Source organism: Odocoileus virginianus, chromosome 8 (genome assembly GCF_023699985.2).
Source record: "Odocoileus virginianus isolate 20LAN1187 ecotype Illinois chromosome 8, Ovbor_1.2, whole genome shotgun sequence".
NCBI lineage: Eukaryota > Metazoa > Chordata > Mammalia > Artiodactyla > Cervidae > Odocoileus > Odocoileus virginianus.
Window position 1 is genome coordinate 66,770,224 of NC_069681.1, and position 15,943 is coordinate 66,786,166.

The following is a 15,943-nucleotide window of genomic DNA, read 5'->3' on the forward strand; positions in this document are numbered from 1 at the left end:
GTATTATATAACTTATATATGCATACAGACACATATAATACAAATTGAGGTCATCATTATCTATGATTTTTTCTAAATTCCATGTTACATTTTCTCTTGTTAATTAAATTGCTTCTGTAAGATTCAGTGAACAAATTTAGAATGGTTTTACATTGCATTCAAAGGTTAATATTGGCAGCCTATGCTCAGAATAAAAGTCTGAAACTAATTTTCTTCAACTCATAAATTGTTCTAGATGACAGAGGCTAAAGAAAAGATTAAGTCATGAACTTTGCCCTCTAAGATTACCAATTTAATGAACAACATCGATGTGCAAATGAAAAATTAAATATAAGTTGATCATTATAAATGTTCTAAGAATTCAATAAATTGAGTACTTTAATATGCAAAGAGAACTTCAGATCATTTTAGGAGGGGTAAATAAGAGAAATAATGCAAATCTGAAGTAGGAAGGTAAAATTGATAAGAAAAAAGTGAAAAATATATTTGGCAGGTAATTTTTTGTGTGACTTTGGCCAGCATTTGAATGACAAAAAAACAAAGAAGTCTGAAATTGCTATCTAGGTTTCTAGCATAAATAATCCAATAATTCCATTAACTATGTCAGAGAATCTATAAAAATAAATAAGAAACACTTGAGAGAAACTGTCTTTTTGTACCTAAGAAATAACTTTTACATCTCCAGTGCAAGTATATGGCCTAGCATAGAGTAGGTATAGAACCATTTTTTTTTTAAGGACACAGAAAACTGCTCTACATTGTGTATATTATTCACTGTGTATTTCTAAGGCCATCACCTAATTTAAAGCTGTTATTCACCATTAATTTGGTCGTATACTATTTGATTTTCCTTGATGTTCCTAATTAATCTTCAGTCCCTCTTCCTTTTTGAAGCCCTTGATTTAATCTCACACCTAAGCAGTTTTTCTGTCAGCCAGCAAAAATGTCCAACGGAATATTTATTTGTCAGGTTTTACTTTTTTGATGTAAACTACTTGAATTTTAGCTATTAATTCATTTGATTTATAAAAAAATAGTATATTTATGTATGTAGCTATCCATTTAGTATCTATACACTCTTATTCTATACAGTTTTGAAAGTGATTAAAAATATTTTATTGCTTTCATATTCTGAGATTATGATTTTTAAAAAGCTACCTTCTCACAAAAGAAACAATTTCACTTTCAAATGCTGAAAATAGTCCTACTATAAACTTGCAACAGAAAATACATTATACATACATAGAAAAACTCAAGTTATAACTATAATGTCTGTAAAATAGGTGTATGGCTTTCTAAAAACTTAGTTTTAGGAGTTACTTCTAGGTGGTGAGAAAAAGAAATAATTACTATTGATTAGCAATTGGCTCAGCTTCTCTGGAAGGTTATTAAGGTCCTAAAATACAGAACAGAGTGTTATAAACAATAATGTGTTCTCCCAAGTCTGTCTTGAACTGACCGTTTTTTTCCCTGAAATGTCCTTTTGACATAACTTCTGCATCTCAGGAGCTTTGATATAAAGAGTGATTTAGAACCAAAGACCATTTCAGCATTTAAAAGAGAGAATGCTCAGAAACCCTCACAGAAGCCATATAAACTCTAAGTGAATGGAATGGAATAATGATAGCACCTATCAATAATTACATTGTATATAAAATTACTTTATGAAACTAAGATTAAACAGTTCTCTAGATTTATATGAGCATATGGAAATATAAATGATTCTAAAATGTGTAAAAGTGAGCATATTATTAAATTGCAGAGGAAATAAAAGGTCTACATTATGTATATATGTACTTTTTTATACAGAGAAGAAATTTGTTATTAGTAGGGGCTACTTCTTGATAACATGTTAAATTTCCAAATGAATGAACATTCACCTGTGTGTACCCCCTGGCATTCACCCGAATCTTGTTTCCATTGAGGATTAGTTTTTGTTTGTTTTGCTTTTTTCCCCATACATACCATCTCAACATAAGTAATCAAAACTTTAGTTTGCCGCAAGAGTGTTCTCTCTTTTTCTGGGCAATTTTTGCCCCAGTTGAAGTAGTGTTGAAAGCCACTTGACAAATCAACTTTACAGGCTATAATTTAATACATACAGTGTAAATATTTGAGTCATAGACTTACATTATGAAATGTAGAGAATTTCACGTTAACTTCTGCATTTGAGAATTTCACATAAATTTAACTTATTCCAAAACTTAAACTATTCATTCATTCAATGTTCAATTCACTCAGTAAATAGTGCATTCCAGCACTGTTTGCAAAATTGGGGATACATGGATACAAAAATAACATTCTGTTGTCATGTTGGTTTCTTCTCCTCAGCCTTCTTCCTAATTAATTCAGTGATTTTGTTTTACAACTGACAGCCTTTTGGCCAGTATGGGTTCATCTTTCATTTTTTAGCTATTTCAGATTATTAAATCTCTGGTCCTATCATCAACATATTGAATATATTATTTATTTTCATATTTGTGATCTTCCCTCAAAGATATAATCAGTGTCTTATTAATTTTAATATTCCCAGTGTCTGGTGCACAATAAGTCCTCAGCATTTGTTTATAGAACTGAACTGAACATAAGGATGATCAACTCAATAACACAAGGGAAGTTGGGACAGTCATCAAGCCATGGCATGGGACTCAGTAAATTTGTCAGCTGATACCTAAGGGAAAATGATACCATACTAATTTTGGTTTCTTAATATGCACATCTGGACTGAGAGTGTCCTAAGTGCAGTTTTATGTTGCCCAGAGAAAAAGGTGGCCCAACAATAGACAATGGAGGTAGGAAATAAACCTTCAGGGAGGCAACTAGTGAACCTAGGAGAACACAGAAAAGAGACTCAGAGGGACACTGTCTGTGAAATTCATCACAGAACTAGATACCAAGGTAATATAGACTGAGATAAGGAAATAATTCAGAACCAAGAAATCAATATCAGGAAATTTACAATCTAGATCAGGCATTTGTAGTGACATGGATAATACTGAGCTACACTGTATTGCCATGGACTGTGTAAGGTCAGAGATCAAGGCAAAGATGGGTTTCAAATCAGATTGGGATGGGAAGTGTTTAGGGCCAACCTACCATAATAATCCAGGCACCAATGGCCTCACCTTTGTCAGACAGAAGAGAATTGCAGACTGAAGAGACCGACATCAATAAGACAATCAGCATTAAAATTCTTTGTATTCAGCCTGTTAATAAATGGGTTTATTTTCCATCTAGCATTCTTCAGTAGATGATAGAAAAATCAGATACGTCTTAATTAGGATAGAATCCCCACATTTATTTCTTCACATGCAAAACTGAATTAAGCAACTGTAGGTTATTTGACCCTTGAAGCTGCTCTTCTGTATTATATGATATATGTTTTTCTTCCCTTCTGAGGTGGAGAACTCTTCTATATTATTTGCAATGCAGAAAATGAAAAATATCCAATCTTAAAATGTACACTGATAGTCAGTCATAGTTCTGGAGATTAAATTAACAAACTTGGCTTCTACTGGACACAGCTCTACTAAGAACTGCATTCTTCTATATCAGGAGAGCATCAAAGTTGATGTTTATATTCTCTGGTAAATGGAAAGTACATGGAAAATTTTAAAAAATTGGCTAACTGTTACTGTGAGTGTTCCTGAAATTTGACATGGGTTCTCGAACTCTATAATTTCCTGTTATGCCTTCCTTCCCAGTTTTCCTCTAAGTTGTCACTTTCTTTGTAATTCTTTCTAGTGGAGAGGAAGCCGAGGAACAGCAAAAGGGCATGTAATTCCATGTGCATTTTCTTTTTTTTGGTGAACTATTAGAGCTATGAATCATATGAAGGCTATGAATCATATTCTCTATCTCTTCTGCAGTGAGATGCATTGTGCTTCACGTCTGTCATTGTAAAAAATAACCATCTAGTCTCCCTTTGGCAGAGAGGGCTTAAATTGGATATGATCCTTTGGGACCTTTAGTTCCAAGGTTATTTTAGGGAGATTACACATCAAGTCAAGGAAAAGGCACTCTTGTCTAATATAAAGGGAACATTTGTTACCAGAAAAAGTCTTCTCCCCTTAGAAAATCAGGAAAAAAAAAAAAAAAATTTAACTGCAGAGTCACCCTGAGCTTGAAACCCCAGCTGACAAGCTTGTGAAAGTAGATTAGCCACATTTCTGAAAATGTCATGAATTACTTTTGGTTTCCCTCAATTGAAAATAGTGTCAAGGGGCTAATCATACAAGTTGCAGTAGAGAAATCAGGGATATTAATCTAGAGTATCATTTGTAATGCTGTAAACATTCAGCATACAATGTCTCTCTAGAGTGCTCCTGAATCACTTAAAAGGTAAAGAATGACTGTTCTTTGATAAAAATGCCAGGCCATTTAGTCAGCATCATCCCTCTTCCCTCCAACAATTCTGTTAGTTGAGGTTTAGCTGCAACTGACATGAAACTCAAAATAGCTTGTGACATTAGCAAAATAATAATATATTTTTCACTTATATAAAAACTCAGGGCTGATATGGGGCTCTGTGCCACCAAGAACAGGCTTCTTTGTACTTGTTGCTTCACTGTGTATTGTGTCTAATGGAAGGTCCAAGAGAGCAGCTCCAAAACTCAGGCAGGATTTTGGTGGAGGGGATGATGGACAGGCCAACAAAATCCTATAGATACTTCTACTTACAATCCATTGCTCAATATTTAGTCTAAAGTCAAGCTGGGAAACATACTATGGTGGCCAAACAAAATGTATGTTTCTATGAACAAGGGAAAAAGAATGTTGAAGAAAATTGGGTCTCTGAACCTTACTCATTTTGGAAAAATTTTGTAAAATAATGATACTTATCATTTTTAATGTAAAAACACCAATAGAATTTTAAATTCTATTGCTAAGAATTTGATAAGCTTTTCAAGATATTCCATTATGTGAATTTACCTCTTCAGCTTCATTTATTCAATAATTGTTGTAAAATACAAAAACAAATTGACCAATGGTAAGCAGATAAGAACATAGACTGTGTGTATAAATAACTCAAAATTAAAGCCAAAATCTCCTTTACTGAATTCATCCCTGTGCTTTACCCTCAAATTAATTTGAATTATAGATGATTTTTCAAACATGGTTGTTTTTGCTACTTATAAAAGGCAAAATTTATTTGTTTTATTTATTTTAAATGTGAAAATATTTTATTTAAAATGCTATCATATGAAAAATACTAGTGGTATGGTAATATTTTATTTTAGAATTCCCTAATTTGGACTATATGTAATTTTAAAAAAGAAATCAGCTCTTTAAATTTCAACATTTAAATGTAAGATCTTAATAAGAGAAATAAGTGTTTAATATTTTAATTCTAGACCATGTGTGATGGAAAAATCTGATGCAGTAACGTGAACACATCTCTCAAGCATATGCGGGCTTTTTAAAAAATTTTTATTTTATATGGGGGTTAGTTGACTAACAGTGTTATGTTAGTTACAGGTGTACAGCAAAATGATTCAGTTATACATATACATGCATCTATTATTTTTCCAATTCTTTTCTCATTTAGGTTGTTATGTGATACAGATCAGAGTTCCCTGTGCTATAAAGTAAGTCACTGTTGATTATTCATTTTAAATACAGCAGTGTGTAATGTCAATCCCAAGCTCCCTAACTATCCCTCCCACCCACTCTTCTCCCAGTAACCATAAATTTGTTCTCTGTCAGTGAGTTTCTCTTTCTTAAATATGTTCATTTGTTTCTGTTTTGTCAATTAGTTCATTTGTTTCAACATCTCTAGTTATTAGAGAAATGCAAATCAAAACTAAAATGAAGTATCACCTCACACCAGCCAGAATGGCTAGCATCAAAAACTTCACAAACAATAAATGCTGGAGAGGGTGTGACAAGAAGGGAACCCTCCTACATTGCTGCTGGGAATATAAGTTAGTGCATCCACTATGGAAAATAGTATAAAGGTTTCTTAAGAAATTATTTAAAAATATAGCTACCATTTGATACTGCAATCTCACTCCTGGCATATGCATGGAGAAAAACATGGTCTGAACAGATACATGCACTCTAGTGTTCATTTCAATGTCATTTACAATAGCCAAGATATGGAAACAACCTAAATGATTATAGATAGAAGAATGATAAAGAACCACATATACAATGGAATATTACTCAATCATTAAAAAGAATGAAATAATGCCATGATTACAGAAACATGGATGTACCTAGAGATTGTCATATTGAGTGAAGTAAATCAGAAAGAGAAAGGGAAATATTGTATGATATCACTTATATGTGGAATTTTTAAAAGTTACAAAATCATAAAAAAAAGGAAAATTTTTTTTAGAAATGTTTTCTCTTTTAATTAATATTATTACAGTTTTATACTCAATCTCAAATAAATAATATTATATCCATTAATTTTAAGTGGCATTTGCCACAAGTTCATCCATTATTATCTTTAACCAGCAATATATAACTAAGAAAATCACCTTTACAAGTATCCCCAAGGTATACTTAAAGTCTAGATCGTATCTTTAATCATCAAATTCTTACACATTTAATTTGATTTGTCAACTATCTTTAAGAGCTTTAGTACTAAAGTACCCTTTGGACCAAAGTTTCTGATGTAGTATGCTGTCGCTTCAGTCTTGTCCAGCTCTTCGTGACTCTATGGACTGTAACCTGCCAGGCTCCTCTGTCCATGGGATTCTCCAGGCAAGAATGCTGGAGTGGGTTGCCATTTCCATCTCCAGGAAATCGTCCCGACTCTGGAATAGAACTTGCATCTCCTGCATTGGCAAGCAGGTTTTTTACCACTAGAGCCACCTGTGAAACGCCAATGTAGTATACTCCATATTAAATCAGTATACAGTTATTTGACCGACTGAACTGAATATGCACTGATACACAGATATACATGTGTGCATGTGTTGATTTACTTCAATGGTTTATAACAATGTATTTAATTCCATAACCAATACTTGGATAAGTTTTGAAATACTACATTGAATAAAATTCAGTAGAATTTTTTATTCAAATGCTTTGAAGACATCCTAATATGCTTATCTACATTACATTTTTTCCAGAGGGAAATGTGATATGTAAACATATATAGACACATGTACTCTAGTATAAAATCAATCAATCCTGACATCAGCCTATGACTATTTTTGAAACAATGCAAGAGGAAGAAGAATAAAAGCTTTTACACCTTTGTTCCTCAATACAAACCCTGACTATGAGCCCTAATCTATGTAGTCAGATTCCTCATGGAAGGCGGGCACAATTTTTGAGGCATGAGCCTGAAATGTCTCCCTTCTGTCAGCTGAGGATTAAAGATACCTTTCTATTTCCTCCAAAATTGAATAAATAAATAAACAAAATCAATAAATCTCATGGAACTAGTAGTCTATGGAAAACATTTTAGGAAATGATGAAAATAATTTATTGATGTAGAGATGGTTAGCTTGTATATTGATTAAAATTAAATCACAAATTTAGCACACAATTTGATTTAGGTTTACCATAACCCTGAAAAAGGATCTTCACAGGGAAAGGATAGATGTCCATGTCAGTCAGTTCAGGAGCACTAGAAATGCCTAAAATAGAAAGTCCATTTGCATATATATTTTTTTAATTTTGCTGAATTATTTTTTTAAATCAAGCTCTTTTGTAAATAAATCCTGTAGTTCTTTTACCTAGATTGCATCTGCCCAATTATAAGCTACACTTTTGATGGTTTGTTCACCTTTTACTCCCAATTTCAAGGACATGACATAATTTATTTAGCACTTTTATTTTATTTCACTACTAATATGCTAAAAGCAAAAGCAGTATATTTATCATTGAAAACCTACCATGTATTAGAAACAATACTTATAACTGGGAATGCAAAAGTAAGATACTTATGGGCTTCCCAGGTGGTAAAGAAATAGTGGTAAAGAATCTTCCTGTAATGCAGGAATCAATCCCTGGGATTCTTGCCCAGAAAATTCTATAGACAGAGGAGACTGGAGGGCTACAGTTCATAGGGTTGCAAAGAGTCTGACACAACTGAAGAGACTTAGCAAGCATTCGGGCTATAATAAATTTATATTTAAATCCTGAAGAGAGAAAAATGTTGATGTGTATCCAGAACATTACTTAAAATCAAGTAAAGCTTTTTTAAAGTTGTTCAGTTGCTATGTTGTGTCTGACACTTTGCGACCTCATGGACTGCAGCATACCAGATTTCCCTGTCCTTCACCATCTCCTGGAGTTTGCTCAAACTCATATCCATTAAGTCTGTGATGCCATCCAACAGTCCTTGACTCTCTTTCACGTGTGGTGGTATATTTATTCTTCAATTAACTGTGCAAATTAAAACACTTTTTAAAGTTTGACCGTGATTTCTAAGCATATGTTATTTTAATAGAAAACATGTTAGTGGCATTGTTGATCAAATTAATGAAAGATATTTTTCAGTTTCTGGTTACTTTGCAACAGTAAGCAGTAAAAGCAGTAACTTTTAAATATAAAAGGGGAAGTTGTTAATATTAGGAACACTATTTATAATCACCTTAGAAAAATTTTCTGTGAAAATTAAAATCTATATTATTCAATGCCAACATTTAAAGGAGATACTATAGTTGTTATCACAGCAAGATGTAATTCCAAAGGCAAGAGTTTTATAAATTAAACAAAATGATTAAAGTAATTTTTTTAAAGAAAAACCTCACATTTTAAAATTATTTAAAAAGAGATCTATTAAAAATAGAAGGATGTTTTGAATGCATAGAAGGCCTAAGGAGACATTTATCGAAGACATACAGATGACCAGCAAGCATACAAGAAAGATGCTCAAACATCACTAGTTGTTAGAGAAATGCAAATCAAAACTACAATGAGGTATCACCTCACACCAGTCAGAGTGACCATCATCAATAAATCTCAAACAATAAATGTTGACAGGGTGTGGAGAAAAGGGGACCCTCCTACACTGTTGCCACTATGGAAAAGAGAAATGGAGGTTCCTTAAAAAAACTAAAATAGAGCTACCATTGTTTTTTAGTCACTAGGTCATGTCTGACTCTTTGCAATCCCATAGTCTGCAGCAAGCCAGGATTCCTTCTCTTTCACCATCTCCCAGAGGTTGCTCAAACTGATGTGCATTGAGTCAGTGATACCACCCAACCATTTCACCCTGTCGTCCCCTTCTCCTCCTGTTCTCAGTCTTTCCCAGCATCAGGATCTTTTCCCATTAGTCAGCTCTTCATATTATGTGGCTAAAAAATTGGAGCTTCTGCTTCAAAATCAGTCTTTTCCAGGGTTGATTTCCCTTAGGATTGACTGATTGATTTGATCTCCTTGCTACCTCAGGGCTCAGCAATTCCATTCCAAGGTGTATATCTGAAGAAAATCAGAATGAAAAACAATGTATGCATCTCAGTGTTCATTTCACCATTATTTACAATAGCTAGGATATGGAAGCAACCTAAATGTTTATTGACTAGGAATGAATAAAGATGTGGTACATATATATAATAAACTATTGTGCTGTGCTATGCTTAGTTGTTCAGTGATATTCAACTCTTTATGATCCCCTAGACTGCAGCCCACCAGACTCCTCTATCCATGGAATTTTCTAGGCAAGAATACCAGAGTGGGTTGCCATTTCCTGCTCCAATGGACTATTTCTGAGCCATAAAAAGTAATGAAATAGTGCTGTTTGATGAATGAGGATGGACCCTGAGATTGTTATACAGAGCTAAGTAAATCAGAAAGAGGAAAAGAAATATTGTATAATATCACTTACATGTGGAATCTAGGGAAACTGTAAAGGTGAACTTATTTGCAAGCAGAAATAGAGGCACAGATGTAGAGAACAGACTTACTGATACCAAGAAGGGAAGAGCAGATGGGATGAACTGGGTGACAGAAACTGACATATATATACTATCATGTATAAACAGATAACTAACAAAAACCTATTCTACAGCACAGGGAACTCTGTTCAATGCTCTGTGGTAATCTAAATGGGAAGGAAATCTAAAACAATAGTGGTTATATGTACATGTATAACTGACTGACTTTGCTGCGCAGTAGAAACTAACACCAATTGTGAACCAACTACACCTCAGAAAACCGTTCAGTTCAGTTCACTTCACTTCAGTCACTCAGTCATGTCTACTCTTTGTGACCCCATGAACTGCAGTGCACCAGGCCTCCCTGTCCATTACCAACTCCCGGAGTTTACCCAAGCTCAGGTCCATTGAGTAAGTGATGCCGTCCAAACATCTCATCCTCTGTCGTCCCCTTCTCCTCCTGCCCTCAATCTTTCCCAGCATCAGGGTCTTTTCAAATGAGTCAGCTGTTCACATCAGGTGGCCCAAAGTATTGGAGTTTCAGCTTCAACATCAGTCCTTCCAATGAACACCCAGGACTGATTTCCTTTAGGATGGATTGGTTGGATCTCCTTGCAGTCCAAGGGACTCTCAAGAGTCTTCTCCAACACCACAGTCCAAAAGCATCAATTCTTCTGCACTCAGCTTTCTTTATAGTCCAACTCTCACATCCATACATGATCACTGGAAAAACCATAGCCTTGAGTAGACGGATCTTTGTTGGCAAAGTAATGTCTCTGCTTTTTAATTTGCTATTTAGGTTGGTCAGAACTTTTCTTCCAAGGAGCAGGCCTCTTTTAATTTCATGTCTTCAGTCACCATTTGCTGTAATTTAAGAGCCCCCCCCAAAAAAAATCTTTCACCATTTCCACTATTTCCCCATCTATTTGCCGTGAAGTGATGGGACCGGATGCCATGATCTTGTTTTCTGAATGTTGAGCTTTAAGCCAACTTTTTCACTCTCTTCTTTCACTTTCATCAAGAGAGACTCTTTAGTTCTTCTTTGCTTTCTGCCATAAGGGTGGTGCCATCTGCATATCTCAGGTTATTGATATTTCTCCCAGAAATCTTGATTCCAGCTTATGCTACCTCCAGACCAGTGTTTCTCATGATGTACTCTGCATATAAGTTAAATAAGCAGGGTGACAATATGCAGCCTTGATGTACTCCTCTCCCTATTTGGGAACAGTCAGTGCTCGCTTCGGCAGCACATATACTATTTGGGAACAGTCTGTTGTTCCATGTCCAGTTCTAACTGTTGCTTCCTGACCTGCATACAGGTTTCTCAAGAGGCAGGTCAGGTGGTCTGGTATTCCCATCTCTTTCAGAATTTTCCACAGCTTATTATGATCCACACAGTCCCTTGGACTGCAAGGAGATCCAACCAGTCCATCCTAAAGGAGATCAATCCTGGGTGTTCATTGGAAGGACTGATGTTGAAGCTGAAACTCCAATACTTTGGCCACCTGATGCGAACAGCTGACTCATCTGAAAAGACTCTGATACTGGGAAAGATTGAGGGCAGGAGGAGAAGGGGACAACAGAGTATATGATGTTTGGATTTCATCACTGACTCAATGGACATGAGTTTGGGTAAATTCCAGAAGTTGGTAATGGACAGGGAGGTCTGGTGTGCTGTGGTCCATGGGGTCACAAAGAGTTGGACATGACTGAGTGACTGAACTGAACTGAACGGTCTAGTGATTTTCCCTATTTTCTTCAATTTAAGTCTGAATTTGGCAACAAACCAAATTGCTTATTTGAGCAACAGTCAGCTCTCGGTATTTTTTGCTCACTGTATAGAGTTTCTCCACCTTTGGCTGCAAAGAATATAATTGGTCTCATTTCAGTATTCACCATCTGGTGATGTCCATGTGTAGAGTCTTCTGTTGTGCTGTTGGAAGAGGGTGCTTGCTATGACCAGTGCATTCTCTTGGCAAAACTCTATTACCCTTTGTCCTGCTTCATTCTGTACTCCAAAGGCGAATTTGCCTGTTACTCCAGGTATTTCTTGACTTCCTACTTTTGCGTTCCAGTCCCCTATAATGAAAAAATGTCTTTTTTTGGGTGTTAGTTCTAGAAGGTCTTGTAGGTCTTCATAGAACCATTCAACTTCAGCTTCTTCAGCATTACTGGTCAGGGCATAGATTTGGATTACTGTGATATTGAATGGTTTGCTTGTAAACAAACAGAGATCATTCTATCCTTTTAGTAATTGCATCCAAGTACTGAATTTTGGACTCTTTTGTTGACTATGATGGCTACTTCATTTTTGTTAAGGGATTCTTGCCCACAGTAGTAGGTATAATGGTCATCAAAGTTAAATTCACCCTTTCCAGTCCATTTTAGTTCACCAATTCCTAAAATGTCGATGTTCACTCTTGCCATCTTCTGTTTGACCACTTTCAATTTGCCTTGATACATGGACCTAACATTCCAGGCTCCTATGCAGTATTGCTCTTTACAGCATTGGACTTTGCTTCTATCACCAGTCACATCCACAACTGGGTGTTGTTTTTACTTTGGCTCCGTCGTTTCAGTCTTTCTGGAGTTATTTCTCCACTGATCTCCAGTAGCATTTTGAGCACCTACCAATCTGGATAGTTCATCTTATACTGTCCTATCTTTTTTGCTTTTCATATTATTCATGGGGTTCTCGAGGCAAGAATACTGAAGTGGTTTGCATTTTGTTGTCCAGTGGGCCACATTTTGTCCACTAATAAAAATGAAAAAGAATTTTTCAATTATAAGGCTTTGAATTATAAGGCTCCAATATTTCAAAACCAAAAATGTCTATTTCAAAAGACATTACTGTTAAACTCTAGTATATCACATCTCATTACACACTGAAGAAGATACAATTGTTCTCAACATTAAGACAGTAGAAAAACATGAACTTACACACACAGAGCACAAAGCTTCCTACAAGTTATAATGTTCTTAAGGTCATTATTTTATAGTTGCTTTATTTTAGAATTTTCAACAATTTTTTGTATATTAAAATATGCATTTGACTCTTTGAATAGTTTAAAAATGTGCATTCTATATTATATGCTTAAGAATCTTGCACCATATGGATAGGGAAATAGTTGTTTTCTAAAATTAGAATACCTCCAAGAAAATTTCCATGCACAAATTATTAAACAGCAATATGATAGTCCTTTTTTACCCTTTTATAACACCTGTGGAAAGTAAACCATAGGCACCATTATCTTTTATCAGAATTAAGGAAAAATGATTGTGTCACAAACAAATATACGAGGGCTGTGGGATGGTTCTTGCAAACACTGAAGCACTGAAGGATACAGTCACCTTTATGCCCATAAGAAAGTCTACTGTATGGCTCATTGGAAAATAATAACAATGATCACTAGAAAGTCAATTTAATTATGCTTAATCTACCAATAATAGACTAGTAGACTCTGTCAATTAAATCAAAGGGAAAAAAATTGTTATCAAATGGAAAGTGTAAAAAAAAAATGTTTTTTTTTTCCTTTTTCACTGGGGCATATAATGCTGCCAAATTAAAAATTAAAGCATTTTCAGCTCCACAAAGTCCCAGACAACATAATAAGCCATAGCTTGATCTAAACACTAGATAAAGTGCTACTTAGCAGCTGCTGTGTATATAGCAAATATTAACTGATTGGTTTAAAAATTATTAATTATTTCTGTAAAGTTGGTGCTATGAGTAACTAAGTTGAAGACCAAGGTAATTATGGGATAGTAAGCCTATATAATTTGTCAGTTATTGAAGCCCAATATTATTAGATGCAGAAGTAAAACTAATATACCATCATCTAATAAAAAAAAACTGATCTTTATTACATTCCTTGAAATTTTTGTTAACTATTTTGATATATATTTTTATACTTATTTAACTCAGAGAATGAAAATCTAGGGATAGATTAATCAATATCAGAATGTTCTATTTTTGGTTCACTGAGGGAAAAACAAGCCTCAATTTTTCTTAATGATAATGGCTATTGTTCTGTTTATCTTAATGTTAAGTGATAATAAAATGAAAGCATTAACATGCAAATGAAATAAAAGAAACTAATACACTTCATGTTTTTCTTATTCAATATAATTATATAGTCTTAGGGTAACAAAAAGGCTTTCCCAATGACTCAGCAATGCAGGAGAAACAGGAGACACAGGTTTGATCCCTGGATTGGGAACATCCTCTGGAGAAGAAAATGGCCAAACTCCAGTATTCTTGCCTGGAAAATACCATGGACAGAGGGGCCTGGCACAATCTTAATGGCATCTGCTGCTGCTAAGTCGCTTCAGTTGTGTTCGACTCTGTGCAACCCCATAGACTGCATCTAGGATTGCTCAAATCATTTTTATATTCAATTGCATTTAAACTAAATTGCACTTTATTCAAATTGGCTAGGAAATATGTATCTGCCTAAATAAAAATGAATTGTGCTTTCATATGTATGTACCAGCATATGAGTTGTGTGTTTGTGCATAAAACTTCCCTTTGTTGTTCAGTCACTAAGTCATGTCCAATTCTTTGCAACCATATGGATTCTAACAATCCAGGCTCCTCTGTCCTCCACTATCTCCCAGATTCTGCTCACATTGACATGTTTTGAGCTAGTGACGGTATCTATCACATCCTCTGCCACCCCCTCCTCCTTTTGCTTTCAACCTTTCTGAGGATCAGAGTCAACTCTTTGCATCAGGTGACCAAAGTATTGGAGCTTCAGCTTCAGCATCAGTCCTTCCAATGAATATTCAGGGTTGATTTCCTTTAGGATTGACTAGAGTCCAAGGGACTCTCAAGTCTTCTCCAGCACCACAATTCAAAAGCATCAATTCTCTAGTGCTCAACCTTCTTTATGGTCCAGTTCTCACATATGTACTTGACTACTGGAAAAATCATAGCTTTGACTATATGAACCTTTGTTGTCTCTGCTTTTTAATACACTGTCTAGGTTTGACGTAACTTTCCTACCAAGGAACAAGCATCTTTTAATTTCATGGCTCTAGTCACTGTCTGCAGTGATTTGGGACCCCAAGAAAATATATTCTGCCATTGCTTTCACTTTCTTCCCTTCTATTTGCCATGAAGTGATAGGGCCAGATGTCATGATATTACATTTTGAATGTTGAGTGTTAAGCCAGGTTTCCACTCTCTTTCACCCACATCAAGAGGTGCTTTAGTTCCTCTTCACTTTTTGCCATTAAAGTGGAGTCATCTGCATATTGGAAGTTGTTAATATTTCTCTCAGCAGTCTTGATTCCAGCTTGTGGTTCATCCAATCTGATATTTCTCATGATGCACTATGCATAGAAATAAAACAAGTCAGGTGACAGTATGCAATCTTGATGTACTCCTTTCCCAATTTTGAACCAGTCCATTGTTCCATGTCCTATTCCAACTGTTGCTTCTTCACCCGCAAAGAGGTCCTGAGGAGGCAGGTAAGGTGGTCTGGTATTCCCATCTCTTTAAGTATTTTCCAGTTTTTTATGATCCACACAGTCAAAGACTTTAGCATAGTCAATGAAGCAGAAATAGATTTTTTTTTTTTTTCTGGAACACTTTTTCTTTCTCCATGTTCCAACCAATGATTGCAATTTGATCTCTGGTTCCACTACCTTTTCTAAATTCAGACTCTATATCTGGTAGCTCTCAGACTAAGTACTGCTGAAGCCTAGCTTGAAGGATTTTGTGCATAACCTTGGTAGTATGTGAAGTGAAATCAGGTGTATGGTAGCTTGAACATTCTTTGGCATTGCCCTTCTTTGAGATTGGAATGATAACTGATCTTTTTCTGTCCTGTGGAGATTGTTGAGTTTTCCAAATTTGCTGACATATTGAGTGCAACACTTTAACAGCATCATACTTTAGGATTTAAAAAAAAAAAAAAACTCAGCTGGAATTCTGTCACTGCCACTAGCTTTGCTTGTAGTAATGCTTCCTAAGGCTCATTTGATTTCACACTTCAGGATGTCCCCTTCTAGGTGAGTACTATAGTACACCTTCTAGGTGAATGGTTTTCCAGTTCATTAAGGCTATTTTGTATCATTCTTCTTTGTATTCTCACCACCTG

General features: G+C 35.1%; 1 protein-coding gene across 12 annotated transcripts in view; it reads left to right on the forward strand.

Moving 5' to 3' along the window:
• PCDH9 (protocadherin 9) overlaps positions 1-15,943 on the forward strand; it is a 1,090,977-nt gene that overhangs the window by 779,077 nt on the left and 295,957 nt on the right. For 2 of the 12 annotated variants that reach the window (XM_070471604.1, XM_070471606.1), the window contains one exon: positions 5,549-5,588. The exons of the other annotated variants lie outside the window; for them this stretch is intronic. In XM_070471604.1, the coding sequence (XP_070327705.1) occupies positions 5,549-5,588 (40 nt within the window). The remainder of the gene's footprint in view (positions 1-5,548; positions 5,589-15,943) is intronic. 12 annotated transcript variants of the gene reach the window in all.